The sequence below is a fragment of the Hyla sarda genome, chromosome 1, assembly GCF_029499605.1.
Source record: "Hyla sarda isolate aHylSar1 chromosome 1, aHylSar1.hap1, whole genome shotgun sequence".
In the NCBI taxonomy this organism is placed as follows: Eukaryota; Metazoa; Chordata; class Amphibia; order Anura; family Hylidae; genus Hyla; species Hyla sarda.
In genome coordinates, this window is record NC_079189.1 from 100,548,689 (window position 1) to 100,566,331 (window position 17,643).

General features: G+C 43.1%; 1 protein-coding gene across 2 annotated transcripts in view; it reads right to left on the minus strand.

Moving 5' to 3' along the window:
* MSR1 (macrophage scavenger receptor 1) overlaps window positions 1-17,643 on the minus strand; it is a 54,088-nt gene that overhangs the window by 22,827 nt on the left and 13,618 nt on the right. For both annotated transcript variants that reach the window (XM_056558719.1, XM_056558727.1), the window contains 3 exons: window positions 15,853-16,202; window positions 14,024-14,210; window positions 5,180-5,251 (listed from right to left, as the gene is read on the minus strand). In XM_056558719.1, coding sequence (XP_056414694.1) covers window positions 5,180-5,251; window positions 14,024-14,210; window positions 15,853-16,202 — 609 coding nt within the window. The remainder of the gene's footprint in view (window positions 1-5,179; window positions 5,252-14,023; window positions 14,211-15,852; window positions 16,203-17,643) is intronic.

Consider the following 17,643-nt stretch of genomic DNA (forward strand, 5'->3'; position numbering starts at 1 on the left):
GTTCTTCTAGATTGGCCGAAAAAATTAGGATATCATCCAGATATACAACAACACAGGAGTATAACAGATCACGAAAAATTTCATTAACAAAGTCTTGGAAGACAGCAGGGGCGTTGCACAGGCCAAAGGGCATGACCAGATACTCAAAGTGTCCATCTCTGGTGTTAAATGCTGTTTTCCACTCATCCCCCTCTCTGATGCGGATGAGGTTATAGGCGCCTCTTAAGTCCAATTTAGTAAAGATGTGGGCACCTTGGAGGCGATCAAAGAGTTCAGAGATGAGGGGTAAGGGGTAGCGGTTCTTAACCGTGATTTTATTAAGACCGCGGTAGTCAATGCAAGGACGTAGGGAGCCATCTTTTTTGGACACAAAGAAAAATCCGGCTCCGGCAGGAGAGGAGGATTTACGGATAAAGCCCTTTTTTAGATTCTCCTGGACGTATTCAGACATGGCAAGAGTCTCTGGGGCAGAGAGAGGATAAATTCTGCCCCGGGGTGGAGTAGTGCCCGGGAGGAGGTCGATAGGACAATCATAAGGCCTGTGAGGAGGTAGAGTCTCCGCTTGTTTTTTGCAGAAAACATCCACGAAGCCCATATAGGCCTTAGGGAGACCGGTTACTGGAGGAACCACAGAGTCACGGCAAGGGTTACTGGGAACCGGTTTTAGACAGTCCTTGGAACAAGAGGGCCCCCAACTCTTGATCTCCCCAGTGGACCAATCCAGGGTTGGGGAATGAAGTTGAAGCCAGGGAAGTCCAAGGAGAATTTCCGAGGTGCAATTGGGGAGGACCAAAAGTTCAATCCTCTCGTGATGAGATCCGATGCTCATTAGAAGGGGCTCTGTGCGGAAACGTATGGTACAGTCCAATCTTTCATTGTTTATACAATTGATGTAGAGGGGTCTGGCGAGACTGGTCACTGGGATGTTGAACCTGTTGACGAGAGAGGCCAAAATAAAATTTCCTGCAGATCCAGAGTCCAAGAAGGCCACAGTAGAGAAGGAGAAGGCAGAGGCAGACATCCGCACAGGCACAGTAAGACGTGGAGAAGCAGAGTAGACATCAAGGATTGTCTCACCTTTGTGCGGAGTCAGCGTACGTCTTTCCAGGCGGGGAGGGCGGATAGGACAATCCCTCAGGAAGTGTTCGGTACTAGCACAGTACAGGCAGAGGTTCTCCATGCGGCGTCGTGTCCTCTCTTGAGGTGTCAGGCGAGACCGGTCGACCTGCATAGCCTCCACGGCGGGAGGCACAGGAACAGATTGCAGGGGACCAGAGGAGAGAGGAGCCGAGGAGAAGAAACGCCTCGTGCGAACAGAGTCCATATCTTGGCGGAGCTCCTGACGCCTTTCGGAAAAACGCATGTCAATGCGAGTGGCTAGGTGAATAAGTTCATGAAGATTAGCAGGCATTTCTCGTGCGGCCAGAACATCTTTAATGTTGCTGGATAGGCCTTTTTTAAAGGTCGCGCAGAGGGCCTCATTGTTCCAGGATAATTCTGAAGCAAGAGTACGGAATTGTACGGCATACTCGCCAACGGAAGAATTACCCTGGACCAGGTTCAACAGGGCAGTCTCAGCAGAAGAGGCTCGGGCAGGTTCCTCAAAGACACTTCGGATTTCCGAGAAGAAGGAGTGTACGGAGGCAGTGACGGGGTCATTGCGGTCCCAGAGCGGTGTGGCCCAAGACAGGGCTTTTCCAGACAGAAGGCAGACTACGAAAGCCACCTTAGACCTTTCAGTGGGAAACAGGTCCGACATCATCTCCAGATGCAGGGAACATTGGGAAAGAAAGCCACGGCAAAACTTAGAGTCCCCATCAAATTTATCCGGCAAGGATAGGCGTAGACCAGGAGCGGCCACTCGCTGTGGAGGAGGTGCAGGAGCTGGCGGAGGAGATGACTGCTGAAGCTGTGGTAGTAACTGCTGTAGCATAACGGTCAGTTGAGACAGCTGTTGGCCTTGTTGCGCTATCTGTTGTGACTGCTGGGCGACCACCGTGGTGAGGTCAGCGACAACTGGCAGAGGAACTTCAGCGGGATCCATGGCCGGATCTACTGTCACGATGCCGGCTGGCAGGTAGTGGATCCTCTGTGCCAGAGAGGGATTGGCGTGGACCGTGCTAGTGGATCGGTTCTAAGCCACTACTGGTTTTCACCAGAGCCCGCCGCAAAGCGGGATGGTCTTGCTGCGGCGGTAGTGACCAGGTCGTATCCACTAGCAACGGCTCAACCTCTCTGGCTGCTGAAGATAGGCGCGGTACAAGGGAGTAGACAGAAGCAAGGTCGGACGTAGCAGAAGGTCGGGGCAGGCAGCAAGGATCGTAGTCAGGGGCAACGGCAGGAGGTCTGGAACACAGGCTAGGAACACACAAGGAACGCTTTCACTGGCACAATGGCAACAAGATCCGGCAAGGAAGTGCAGGGGAAGTGAGGTGATATAGGGAAGTGCACAGGTGAAGACACTAATTGGAATCACTGCGCCAATCAGCGGCGCAGTGGCCCTTTAAATCGCAAAGACCCGGCGCGCGCGCGCCCTAGGGAGCGGGGCCGCGCGCGCCGGGACAGGACCGAGGGAGAGCGAGTCAGGTACGGGAGCCGGGGTGCGCATCGCGAGCGGGCGCTACCCGCATCGCGAATCGCATCCCGGCTGGAAGCGGAATCGCAGCGCCCCGGGTCAGTGGATCTGACCGGAGCGCTGCAGCGGGGAGAGTGTAGCGAGCGCTCCGGGGAGGAGCGGGGACCCGGAGCGCTCGGCGTAACAAGGTAGATAAAAATAAAAAAGAAGTGGTACTTACCTACCAAATCCCCAGCACCTGCCATTCTAACTGTATCCAGCTCCTACTCGTCACTGCTTTTTCCTGGTTCTTGTGACCCATAATCCTTACAGGAACTGCCCCGCTTAGCCAATCACTGGCCAAAGTGGTGTCTCACCTCAGTCAGTGACTGGCTTAGGGGACAGTTCTCATAAAAACAATGTGTTCACTGGTACCAGGAAGAATGATGACTATCAGGAAAAAAGAACTGCTGGAATGGCAGATGTGGGGGACCGGAAAAGGTGCATACTACCTAATTTTACTTTACATATATATATATATATATATATATATATATATATATATTGTGAGGAATCATTCTCGGGGATAGCTCTGGGATCCTCCTGGACACTGCCACAGGCCGTCTGGTCACTGACTACAACTCTCAGCATGCCCTGTCTACTAACTGGTGAGCTCCCCTTATCCAGTTAAAACATGTGCCACTTGCAACCTGATTTCTCACAGTTCACACTGTCACTTGGGCCACTCACAGCTCCTGCTGTGTGCTTCCAAGAAGGCCCCCTTGTCTCCCCCTCACAGCGACGTGCTGTTTCCATGGGAGAGCCCAGATCAGACTGACTCCTCTTCCTCTTGAGTACCTCCCCTGTCTGCTGCCTGATTACTAAGGCCCCAGGTGAGGGATTCTTCTGAGTCAGTCAAGGAAATGCACCCTTTCCTTGCCACTTTATCACTATATATATATATATATATATATATATATATATATATATATATATATATATATACTTTAACATACCATTTTCAAATGCAGCAGAGTTTTAGTATTACTACTTGATGTTCACTTCTACCTTCTAAAAAAAGGCACTTTATGAATCATCTACAGTATTTATCTACTGTACTGGACATTGATGTGAATATATCACTGCCCTTATAAGCAACAGTATGCATGTAAGAAATCAGAGCTGCAAGTGTTGTCATAAGATCACTGCATCACAGCAGTCTGTAAGTTCAAGCTCGTCTGCATCCCCTTTTGTTATGCTTCTGACTGGTTTTGTTTGGTAGGTCTCCTTTAATTTACTATACTTCTGGTCTAATTTTTGTTAAGTTCACTCTTATTATGGAGACACTGTGTGAGTGAAAAGTATGAAAAAAATTGTCTAAGTGACTTTTCTAACCAAAAAATAGAAATAAAACTGTATTACTGAGTCACAGAGTGCAACACTGCACACTTCTACTGACACATGGATATGTATGGGAAAAAGTATCTCAGGGGAATCATATATATGGTGCTTGGTATAGATCCAAACCACCATTTACATTGTGCACAGAAATACACCCATGGCTGTTATTATTCAAGCTGGATAGATAATAAATTCTCATGTGGATGGTAACGTGGATCCTAAAAGGCAGTTCTTATCTATGGCAGGGTTTTACTGGAGCAGAATCATAGCAACTATGGGGCCCCCAAGAAGGCCCCCGGTAGCTATGACAACCCCAATCAGCACCCCATAATTGCATCACAGTAGGGTTGGAGGGAAAAAGTGCTCAACATTAGCCTTCTAACCACATAGATGGTTAAATAACCAAAATTAGAGGTAGCTGACAGCTGCTGAGTATGGAGTGGGTTAGCTCCTGCTACTTACATTGACATTGCCCCCGTGATGTGCATATAGGTTGTTAGTCATTAACAGATTAAAAATAATAGGCTGTGTAGTATGCTTTTTTTGAAGTGACCCAGTGCATGGGAAAATGCAGTCAGTCTATTCTTTTAATGGATGCATATCAGCCTGATGGAGACCAAAAGAACACAATGGAATAGGGCTATATTGATATGCTTGGCATATGTACTATTATCTTTCCCAATGCATATTTTCAGTGTACACAAATAATATGTTTACTGTATTGTGTTAAACAGTTTCATTTATGCATGGAGATGTTTGCACACTTTTATACAGTTTATATTATTTTTATAATTCATACTAGGATGTAGCTATAGAGGGAGCAGTTAGCAGTCTCATCAGGGCCCTGGTGCCTTAGGGGGGCCCAACGCACGTCTGCTCCATGAGAGACCAGTATTCTAATTGGCACATGGGGTCATGTTTCAGATTTTGCATTGGGCCCAGAAGCTACAAGTTACGCCTTGGCTGTATACATACTTATACTTTCTGCTTATATTACAAATGTAGAAATGCATGGTAAAGCAGTTTCTGATGTTGACTTTAAAGTTACTCTGCATGTGTCAGCATAAATGGGTCCTGTGATTCATACAGAGGCTGTTTCCTCTTTTTATCTGCATTGTGACATTGATCTGGTCATTCACATTATCAGCGGTTTCATTATGAGGTTTTCATTGCTGATTTCATTACATTTCTAAATGATTTCAGAAGAAGTTCCTACTGACATACCTCTAGGTCCACTCATTCCCATTACTCCTGCGACGCCTCTGTCACCCTTTTCTCCTTTTGGCCCTGGGGGACCTATGTTATAAAGCACAGAAAGTACAATAAATCACATTGTGAAATATTCCTAATGACAAATTAATTAGAATGAATGCTGAAGAAATGGGTCTCATAAAAACAGGTGCAATGTTCTGTATGTACATATTATTTAGGACTGAGAATTTATTTGTTTAGGAGGGCATGCCCACAGCTTTTACTTTCAGGAGGCAAATTTGGAATGTGCTTACATAGTGTTATGTACAATGGTGGTGACATTACAAGTGGGAAAAAGTATTTTGAGACACTTTTTGCTTAAGATACTGTCATTGGTGACTTCTACCTTCACATGTTAACCCCTTCATGACCCAGCAAAAAAAAAAATTCTGGCTCTAATTTTTTTTCCTACTTACCTTCTAAGACCCATAATGTTTTTATTTGTTGCATTAGGGCTTATTTTCTGTGTATCAACTGATGAACTTTTTTTTTTATCATACAGTGTATTATGAAGCAAGAAAATAATTATATGTAGTTCAAAATTAAAAAATATATGGAATTGCACAATTATGTAGGGCAATCATTTTTTCAGGGTTAAAAATATGGTAAATATGACATGATACATTTATTATATGACTCAGTATAATTCCAATGATACAAAACTTGAATAACTTTTGTTTCATTTTATAGTTAAAAAAAAAGTTGATAACTTGTAAAAGAAAAAAAACTTTGTTCATTACCATGTTCTCACCCCTATAACTTTTTTTTTTATTTTTCCACCTACGGTGTTGTGTTAGCGTTAGTTTTTTTGTGTGCCATGAGTTGGCTTTTTTTTAATCTCTTTTTGTTGCTTTTTTTGGAATGTAATGTAACCAAAAATCAGCAATTTTGGCATTTGGAATTTTTTTGTTTATGCCGCTCACTGTGCAGGATCACACAATTCAGACAATCATGCATGCAGCGATACCAAATATGTGTATTTTTTTTCTTTTTTGTACAGTGTTTTATTTAAAAAAAGAGAAAAGGGAGTGATTTTAATTTCTATTAGGGGAGGGATTTTATTATACTTTTACATATGGGCCTATCATAAGCCATCATTAGATGGCTTACATAGAACCTTGTGTGCCTTAAGCAATTACAGATCCAGGGAACATGCTGAGGACCAGGTAATGACTTAGGCTTAGTGGGGGACTATGGGACCACTAGACACCAGGGAATAGCGGAATTTTATGTTTAAACGCTGTGATCTGTATAGATGACGGTATTTAACAAGTTAAATGACAGGCAGACTGTTAGCAGCAGGCATCTCCCGGTTATGATGTGGGTCCGCGGGTCAGGTCCACGTCATGTCTGCTCACCTGACACATGTCGTACATGTATGTCAAGGGTCAGGAATAGGTTAAAGGAACGGCTTACGCCACAGATAGAAGAAGTTCTGGCAAACATAGTTTATTAGCAGAATGGTCACCTCCACATTTCCATTTAGATGTTTGCCTATACCTAAATGGAACTGTGGTGGCCAAGTACAGGAGTTAACCACTGCACCACTGCTGCCCTGTCAGGTGGACTCTATTTCAGTGATCCCTGGGCCCCCCTTTCATCTATGTTCCTTAAATAGTTAATAAGCACCTATGATATCTAATGTAATGTGTATATATTGTTATGTGCCTTTAAATGCTGTTGTCATGTGTTGTAACCAAGGAAGGTACCAGTAACCATGTGACCTATAGAGTGACCTATGGGACCCCTCCAGAGTCTCATGTCAGTCCTTTGAAGGGGGCTTAGTCCTGTGGTTCCCTGTTTCATGTCCCAGCCTAGGAAGCAGTCGACAGGTGAGGCTGGGATGGGAAATTCCCAGGCTGAAGAGCTTATGTGTAATAACTTTGCTGTCTACTATTGAGTTGTGAGACTAACTTTGTTTCGGTAGAAGCATCATTGTTATTTTTCAGGTTATGCAACCTTTAAGAAAAGGGCCTGGTGGACTAACCAAGAACCCTTTGCAACCATTTTGCGTAAGTTCATGTGCCCGGCTTTAGCCAAGATCCTTTACTACAAAATGTTCTGTACCAGAATTGTGGAGTGGTACTCTAAAATGACTTACAGAGTAATATATTGTTTATTCTTTTGCACAAGTGAATGCAATTACCAGTATTGTCGTAAAACTGTATTGTTTGGGTCACCATGTAATAAAGTGAATATAAAGTGTTTATACAAAAATACTTAAAGTGTTTAATGTCCTTTCTACTCATGGCAATTGTATAGGAGGTATTCTGACTTTGTCAGGAGAAGCTCATCTACTTACCTCACTGCCATGCAAATACCAGCAAGATATAGGGAGTAACAATATCCTTGTATAAAAGTTATCCAGTCTATAGTATACTAATGTTTAGTTAGTATAGCATGATTGCTTCCAATGTATTTTCATGTACAGTTAGTCAGCGATGTGCATATCATATCTTATGTATATAAATAGTCACATGTCTAGCCAGTCCACAATAGTCATCAAAAGTCTTAACAAATGTCTAATGTCTATTATTTTTCTGTCCATCATGTACAGGGTGCTCTTGTGTCCAGAGAGTTCTCCTGGAGGTGTAAGTTACACGTACAGTAACAGAGCTACTGTGTATATAAGTAACATTCTTACTGTGTATATAAGTAACATTCTTATTATAACTGCTAGTCTAATGTTATGGGAAGAAGTAGCTAAAGCCGAAGTGCCCCATTAGCACACGCATCAGGGTAGAAAGCCTCAGGCAGCCCCATCCGAGCTCATCTTTATTCTTCAGCAAGCAGTTATGAGTCCAAAACGTTCCCATATGTTTACATCTTATTGTCCCAGTTCTCAAAACCCTGAAAAAAATGGAGCATGTACGGACATTGATTACAATGCCACATGGACTCTTCATCACTTCATCAGCCCTGTGAAGGACGTTAATTCAAATGCCACAGGAACTGTCTCTATTGTTGTTACTAGGCCTCAGTGGCCACTTCATATTCATCTGCCCTCCAGGACTGGTCAACGAGGTGGCTGTTGTAAAGTGGGGGAGTTTGTGGTGGCCCAGCACAGGAGTTGCACCCCTGTACCACTGCTGTCCTGTCAGGTGGACTCTATTTCAGTTACCCCTGGGCACTCCTTCCATCTATGTTCCCTAAATAGTTAATAAGCACCTGTGTTATCTAATGTAAAATGTATATATTGTTATGTGCCTTTAAATACTGTTGTCATGTGTTGTAAGCAAGGAAGGTACCAGTGACCAAGTGACCTATAGAGTGACCAATGGACTCCTCCAGAGTCTCCCCCATATAAACCCTGGGAGGAGCTAGTTCAGTCTATTGAGATTCATTCTCTTCTGAGTTCAGCAATGTCAAGTCCTGAGAGAGAGTGTCTGGTCTCCTGAGAAGGCACAAAGCCTACCACACAGCCACGCATCCACAAGTCCACTACCCCACAGGTGAACATCAAAACCTGGTAAGCTACATATGGGGTGAAGCCTGTAAAGTCAGTCTAGTCAAGTCAGTCAAGATCAGTTTGTATACAGTCAGCATGGTCCTGCAGCAAATTGTCCAAATCCATTATAAGTCCCAGTGAGCCCTAAGGGCTCTGAAGTCACTGGTCACCTCCTTGGGCCTAACTGAGCTGTCAAGAGTATTACACCTGTCTATCTCAGTAAAGCTGCCATTGTTCTGTAACTTGGTGTCGGAGTCATTATTTGTCCTGTGCCTAGCCCAGGATTAGCGGTATACCTTCGGGTGGTATAGAGATTATACCACACCCTGGTGTCACAAATACAAGGGGTTAAAGGGGTTATCCAGGAAAAAACTTTTTTTTATATATCAACTGGCTCCAGAAAGTTAAACAGTTTTGTATATTACTTCTATTAAATTTTTTATGAGCTTCTGAAGTTAAAGTTGTTCTTTTCTATCTAAGTGCTCTCTGATGACATGTGTCTCGGGAACCGCCCAGTTTAGAAAAGGTTTGCTATGGGTATTTGCCTCTAAACTGGGCGGTTCCTTGTGCTTACCTGTTTTAGTTGATGTGACAAACATGGGTTTTCAGCCATAAGCCGCTAAGACCCATAAAGGCTCATTCCCTTATGTCCAGCATCATTCACCTTTTCCCTCAGCTGCTTGCTAAAAAGCAGCAGAGGGAAACTGTTGCTAGAACTGATCCCATTCATTGGAATGGGATCAGTTCACATTCATCTGGCGTCTCAATTTAGACACTGGATGGTTGGACACACCGGAGGGCACCAAACAGGGGAACGCAGGTTGCGTCATTCCCCAGTCCGGCATTCAAAAACAATAGATCTCAGATGCTACACAACTGATGACAACTGATGCATGTTGTCATCAGTTGTGACATCAGTTGAATTGAGATTTAGGCTAGGTTCACGTATGCCAGATGCCGGACATATGTGAACCTAGCCTAAGTGGATTGATTTCGGTTCACATTACCTGCAGCTTTAATGTGTATTCTCATTCAAATGGCGTTATTTAGGGGGATATTGCCATGAGGCAAAAGTCATGTGACTTAAATTCACAACTGAGATGTTTTATAAAGATTTGGAGTCTTCAGGCTAAGGTCACATGTTGCATTTGTTCTGTATTTTTGCAGCATTTTACTGAGTTTGAGCAGTGATTTTGCTCTGCTCCCCAAGAGATAGCAGTAACAGTGTACAGATCTGGATGGCGAGGGAAAGGAATCTAAAAAGTGAGTAATGAAAAGCTTAGAGGGACACTAGCTGAGTACCCGACCCTGCCCGGTTTTTCCTACCTTATCCTTGTGGGGGAGGAGAAGCAACAAAGGAGAAAGCTTTTGTCCTCATATCCCGTCCCTAAATCCTGACCCCATATCCCCTCCTCTTATCCCGACCCCAAATCCCCTCCTCATGTTCTGTCCTCATATCCTTTCCTCATATTTTGTTCTGATATCTCTACCCCATATCCTGTCCCCATATCTCGACCCCATATCCCATCCCCATATCCTGTCCTCATATCCCGTCCCTATATCCCATCCTCATATCCTGACCTCATATCCCGTCCTCATATGCTGTCCCTATATCCCTTCCTTATATCCTGACCTCATATCCCGTCCTCATATCTCGTCCCCATATCCCGACCTCATATCCCGACCTCATATCCCGTCCTCATATCCTGACCTCATATTCCAACCTCATATCCCATCCTCATATCCTGTCTTCATATCCCATTCTCGTATCCCGTCCCCATAGGCAATCCTCATTTCTAATCCTCATATCCCATCCTCAGGTGGAGCTGCGTTGTGGTAAAGATATTGTAAGCTGAAAATAAAAGGGTGTGGCTTAAAAGGTGGGCATGTCTTTGTGAGATGGGGCATGGAATGTGTGGAGGGTGTGGCTTACCAGCCAGACTGATGCATTCACCAGGAGAAGCAGAGAGGAGCTTGTGGAGTAAGGCACCAGAAGTCCTATATACTTGCATGGGATTTGAAACAAAAAATCCATCCTTCACATATCGGGTCAGGTTAGGGGTTAATTTAACTATTATATATTTTTTATTGATATATAAGTAACATGAAACCAAGTGTTATCGAAATATCTCCAGCTGTTTGGAATTTATAAAGTAACATATATTTCCCATAGACTTGTATGGGGTTTTAAATAAAAAACCTCAACTCCCGCAAATGGAGGTGGGTAGGGCTTAAAATACCTATCCTATGTTTAGTGTTGACATATAAGTAACATGTGTGCCAAGTTTCATGTTGGTATCTTTAGCGGCTTGCAAGTTATGCTGCAACATACACACACACGTTGAGTTTTAGATATATAGATATAGTGTGTAGTGTTGAGCGGCATAGGCCATATTCGAATTCGCGAATATTCGCGAATATATGGACGAATATTCGTCATATATTCGCGAATATTCGCATATTCGTTATATTCCCGTTTTATTTTCGCATATGCGAACATTCGCGTATGCGAAAATTAGCATATGTGAATATTAGCATATACAAAATTAGCATACGTGACAATTCGCATATGCGAAACTTAGCACACGCGAAAATTCGCATATGCGAAAGTTAGCATATGCTAACTTTCGCATATGCGAATTTTCGCACGCCAGTCTCACACAGTAGTATTAGAGCCTTCTTTACACCACACAAGCTGAAATCATAACTACATGCAGGAAAATTTATATGTTTAAAATTGTCATATTCTGACCCCTATAACTTTTTTATTTTACCGCATATGGGGAGATATGAGGACTCATTTTTTGTGCCGTGATCTTAAGTTTTTAGTGGTATCATTTTTGTATTGATCTGACTTTTTCATCACTTTTTATTCATTTTTTCATGATATAAAAAGTGACCAAAAATACACTACAGTAACCCCCTGACATGCGATGGCCCCGACATATGATAAAATCGACATACGATGGCCTCTCAGAGGCCATTGCATGTCGATGTCAGCATCGACGTACGATGTTTTTATATGTCGGGGCCATCGCATTAACTGCTATCCGACAGCGCAAAATGCTTAAGCTGCTGTCGGATAGCAGTTTAAGCATCCCGGGCAGGTTCGCTTACCTATTCCCGCTGCTCTGGGTCCACTTCGCGATCCTCCGGCGTCTTCCGCGATCCTCCGGTGTCTTCCACATCTTCTCCAGGGTCCGGTCCTCGCTTTCCGGCATCGTTATTACGTCACTATGCACGCCGTGCTGGCGCAGCAGCGTAATAATGTCACCAGAAAGCGAGGCCCGGACCCTGCAGAAGATGCGGAAGAAGCCAGAGGATCGCGAAATAGACAAAGGAGCAGCGGGACAGCATCGGGAGCCCCTGGGACAACAACGGGAGTGGTGATGACCTGGTCCGGAGCGGCGGGGACAGGTGAGTACAGCTTCCTATACTTTACATTGCACGGATCCCTCAACATACGATGGATTCGACAAACGATGGGTCGTTTGGAACGAATTACCATCGTATGTCGAGGGTCCACTGTATTTTGGACTTTGGAATTTTTTTGCGCGTACGCCATTGACGGTGTAGTTAAATTAATGATATATTTTTAGAGTTCGGACATTTACACATGTGGTGATACCACATATGTTTATATTTATTTTTATTTACATGTTTTTTTATGGGAAAAGGGGGGGGCATTTGGACTTTTATTAGGGAAAACACATTTATTAACTTTTTTTACACTTTTTTTTGCAGTGTTATAGCTCCCATAGGGGGCTATAACACTGCACACACTGATCTTTTACACTGATCCCTGCAAAGCCATAGCTTTGCATGGATCAGTGTTATAGGCAGGTAAGAGTACCTGTGTTCGCTTCCTAGCTGATCGGGACACCGCATTTTCACTGCGGTGGTCCCAGTCAGCCCCACTAAGCAGCCAGGAAGCTTTTACTAAAGGGTTAATAGCAAGCGGAACCACGATCACTGCGGCGTGCTATTAGCCCCATGTCCCGGCTTCAGATACATGCCGGGACCGACCCGATATGACACGGGGTCACCGCGTTATATATCGCGGGAGCCGGCCAAGGTCGTAAATATAAGTCCTTGGTCGTTAAGGGTTTAAAAAGTGTGTTTTGATGTCATAAATTTTTGCTTTGGTTTTGCTTACATGCAACATATTTATCATAATAAGGCACAGGATTGATAAATTTGGCGCACGTCAGTAAAATACAAAAATCCCTTCAGAAGACCACTTTGTCGGATTCCTCCACCTTAAAGGGGTACTCCGGCCCTAGACATCTTATCCCCTATCCAAAGGATAGGGAATAAAATGTCTGATCGCGTGGGTACTGCAGCTGGGGACCCCCGGAATCTTGGCTGCAACACTCCGCTATCATTACTGCACAGAGCAAACTTGCATTGTGAAGTCATGGCCCGCCTCCTTAATAAAAGTCTATTGGAGGAGGCGTGGCAGCCATCACACCCCCTCCCATAGATTTGCATTAATGTCGGGCCGTGATGTCACAAGGGGCAGAGCCGTGACATCACGATGCTCCGGCCCCTTTATGCACAGAGAGTGTTTGCTCTGTGCAGTAATAACAGCTGCAGCAAAGATTCAGTGAGACCTCCACGATCAGACATCTTATCCCCTATTCTTTGGATGGGGATAAGATGTCTAGGGGCGGAATAGCCCTTTAACTGTTCTCAAATTTTTGACCCCGCTATACAAAAAAATTTGCAACTTTTTAAAAATGCTCTCCACAGCCATTTCTGTAAGCCAGGGCTGGTGGAGATTTGGACAAATTGAGGGCTTTGCGATAAACTTGCAACTCTTTTAAGAAAATGTGCATGTTATAAAACCACAACCACTGCAAAATGAAAAACTAAAAGTTTGTACAAAAGTCATTTTAGTCAAAAATCACTAACACTTTAGCAAATCACTAACACTTTAGCAAAAATACTAATTTTGCACAACAGAGACATTTCTGTGACTTTTCTGTACTAAAAAAGACTCTAAACCTGTTGAGAAATTCCCTGTTATATAATTTTACAGGTCCTTTTGGTATAGTTACAATACAGTGTACTAGTTATGTAAGCTGCTAAGTGGACATTTTTGTTTACTAGTATGTCTGCTCACACTGAATATTATATGTTATCATGGTGTAACTATATGGGGTGCAGAGGTAGTAGTCACATCGGGGCCCTAGAGCCTAAGGGGTCTCCAAGGCCCATCTGCCCCATAAGGGACCAGTTTTATAAATGGCACATGAGGCCCTGTTGCAGATCTAAAACCCCTCTGTGTATTATACTTATTTTATAATGAATACAAGTTTATTAAAAAAATAAATGTAAAAAAATGTCACCGATATAAAAATTTTTACCTTGAATTAGTGTTAAATTTTTCAATGTACTTGATTGTTCCCAGTCACGTAACTGGAGGTCATTCGTGACTTGATTCAGAGTTTTCACTTCCTCTTTTAGTTCTTGTTCCAGGATAATATATTTTTGTTTCACATCAACAAATTCTGTTGTGGTATTTCGAAAATATGAGTACTGCTGTCCAATTTCCTTTGAAAAAGACAGAAAAATTTTAATTTTTTTTAATTAAAATACATGTTTTTTTCTTTTTTCTGGATAACTTAGTTAAAAGTCAGGTAGCCAAAAATGTTTAAGATCATGATGGAAAATAGCATTGAATCATAGAGATTAGGGTATACATGTCTATAGCTCAATATACTTATACACAATTATTATCAGCATTTCTTCTAAATGTAATTATTACAATGATATTTCATTATCACAATGATCTGCTAAAGAACCAACAGTTTAAAAAAAAATCCCAGACACAGGTAACAGTTGTCTGATTTTATCAACTTTTCATGAGTTTCTGTAAGGTTCCCCAACATGTTTAAGGCCTCCTTTCCACACTTCTTTGTATTTAGTTTTTTACCTGATAAACAAACATGAATTTCTTCACTCTTCTTATGAAAATTATGGTGCAAAAACAGTGTACAAAAATAAAAAAAAAGTGATGCAATAATAAACCCTGTCAAATATTCGTAGCTACAACAGAGACCTTTGAAAATGCAAACAATAACAAAATAAAACAATATTTTATATATATATATATATATATATATATATATATATATATATATATATATAGAGTAGTGTACAGTGTAGATCATCCCCCAGCACAGTGCTATAATATTTAGTTTATTGGACTTCCTTCTGTACCATTTCATGGCAAATTTGAGAGTAGAAGATGCTGTCCTGTAATTACCCAGACAAGTAAGGGAAAAAAAGTTCCTGTGTGGGTACTGCTGGCCAGCAACCAAGCTCTGGTCCCACATACTAAAATGGAGACAGTTGTGAAACATGAATGGTTAATCTCTAAAGTTTTAATCCAACAAAACCATGCATGGTTTCCAAAAACTTGAAAGTACACATACACTGTAAAGATTCTTCTGATTTTAAACAGCATCTCCAGTAGTGTGATAACCCCTTTCTCTAAGTTTACCATGATGCATGTCTATTTGGGGAACAGGTAATTTTAGCTAATAAGATGCATTGTTTCAGAGGTTGTTTGTGGTCTGTTACCAACGGGACACCTAAGTCTGCATTTGCAAGCTTTAGACAGAAAATAGTTGGATATTTCTTTTTTCAAGATCATTTGTAAAGTAGCTTAATTTATGACTTTAGATACAATGCAGCAATTGTCCTTGGGCAAACTGGGGGGGGGGGATTTATTAAAGTGGTTAATTGTGGGAAGTTGTAGCAACTGTTCAGCAATCTGCACCACACTTTTTGAGTAGGCAAGTTTGATGCAGTGAGGGCATAGTTTTACACAAGAAGGGGGTGGTCACTCTATGCAACAAACTACAGATTTACTTCTGTTAGCAGCCACAACTTATGGTAGAAATTTCCGACTGGTTCAATCTAGAGTAGATTTCTGTAGCTACCACACAAGGAGCCTCAGAAGCACCGAGGTATACCAAGAGGCGTGCACCTTCCGATAAAACTGCCACAATCCTCCCTAACAGAAGTTAACTTAAGGTGGGAAACACCAACTTCCATCCAGGACATCTGAACAGGCTCTATGTCAGCCAACTTGACTAAACTGGCCAATTCTGGTATGAATATTTACATACATATGACAGGTCTTTCATAGTTTGCTATAATTTATGGTGATGTAGTGATTTGAACATACCTCTTCTATTAAAAATACTTTTTCAGAAATAGTTGTATTAATGTATTCCATTTTCATTTTGCTGTCATCCAGTGAAGTTGTTAACTGTTCAACTACATTATGAATGGATTGAACTCGATTTTCAGTTGTTCCATACTGTAGTATTGTGTTATTTATAATTTCATTCAGGTTTTTGAGTCCTTCTGAGTTGTGTGAGGCTTGTGCTTTGCAATCTGAGAGGTTTCCTAGTAACTCCTGTATGGTCTGAGAGTAATTGCGTATGGGGTCTGTCTCTAGGTCTTTCTTACTTTTTTCAGCATGAATATTTTGTTGTTCAAAATGTTCCCTACTTTCAAGAACAGCAACACGTCCTACAAAACAGATAACAAAAAAAGCACACAACAACATGTTTTACTTAACATTCTTACTGCAGTTAGACTGTTAGGATAACATTTTTAAGTCAAATACCAAAAAAAAGAACAGGATTAGAGGAGTCACTGTATATAGAACACACTGCAAAGATATGGTTTAAAAATGGATAGTGTGTTTAAGAGCACACAGAGTTAAACTGCACTATTGAATGTAGTCAGGACTTCCGGTACATGTAGAAAGTCAGAGTAGTGGAGAGGAGAAGCAGGAGACCAAAGCATTGGAAAGATGCAGAGAAGCTGCAGGGAAGCGATGTGACAGGTGAGCATTCTTTTTTCTTTTCATGTTTCCACATATTGTATGGGGGCATTATAGGGCTCTTAACTACTATATGAGGACAGTAGGGGGGCCTTCTTGCTACATGGGGCTGTTTTGTACAGAAAAGGGGTAATAACTACTATATGAGGCTGTGTGGGGGTCTATACAACTACATGGGCGGAATGTGAGGTTTCTTACTACTATATAGGGGGTGGTCTAAACTACTATATGGTGGCACAGGGGGGCCTAACTACTATATGGGACAGTGTAAGGGTTTTAATTACTATCTAAGGACACAGAGGAGACTTAACTGTTACGCCGAGCGCTCCGGGTCCCTGCTCCTCCCCGGAGCTTGCGGCGTTCTTCTGTGTGCAGCGCCCCGGTCAGACCCGCTGACCGGGAGCGCTGCACTGTTATCACCAGCGGGGATGCGATCCGTGTAGCAGGACGCGCCCGCCCGCGGGTCGCATCCCAATCACCTCACCTGCCCCGTCCTCCTGCTGTTCTGTCCCGGCGCGCGCGGCCCCGTTCTCTAGGGCGCACGTGCGCCGGCTCTCTGAGATTTAAAGGGGCAGTGCACCATTACTTGTTGCCTGGCCCAATCAGTACCTACACCTGCAAAAAATATAAAAACCCACTTCCTCTTCTTGTCCTTGCCGGATCTTGTTGCCCTAGTGCCCTGAGAAAGTGTATTGTGTCTCCCAAGCCTGTGTATCCAGACCCTTGCTGTTGCCCCTGACTACGAACCATTGCTGCATGCCCAGACCTTCTGCTACGTCCGACCTTGCTCTTGCCTTGTCCCTGTGTATCGCGCCTGTCTCAGCTGTCAGTGGGGTTGAGTCGCTATCGGGTGGAACGACCTGGGGGTTACCTGCCGCTGCAAGTCCATCCCGCTTTGCGGCGGGCTCTGGTGAAAATCAGTAATCCCTTAGATTCCGTTCCCCTGGTATGGCCCACGTTATCACCTCACTGACACAGAGGATCCACCTCCAGTGTCCTCTCTGCATACTAGTCCGGATCCTGACATTAACTACAATATGGGGGCATTGTGTGGGATCTAACTACTAGATGGTGGCAGTGAGGGGTTCCTAACTACTTTATAAGGGAAAAAGTGGGGTTTCATAC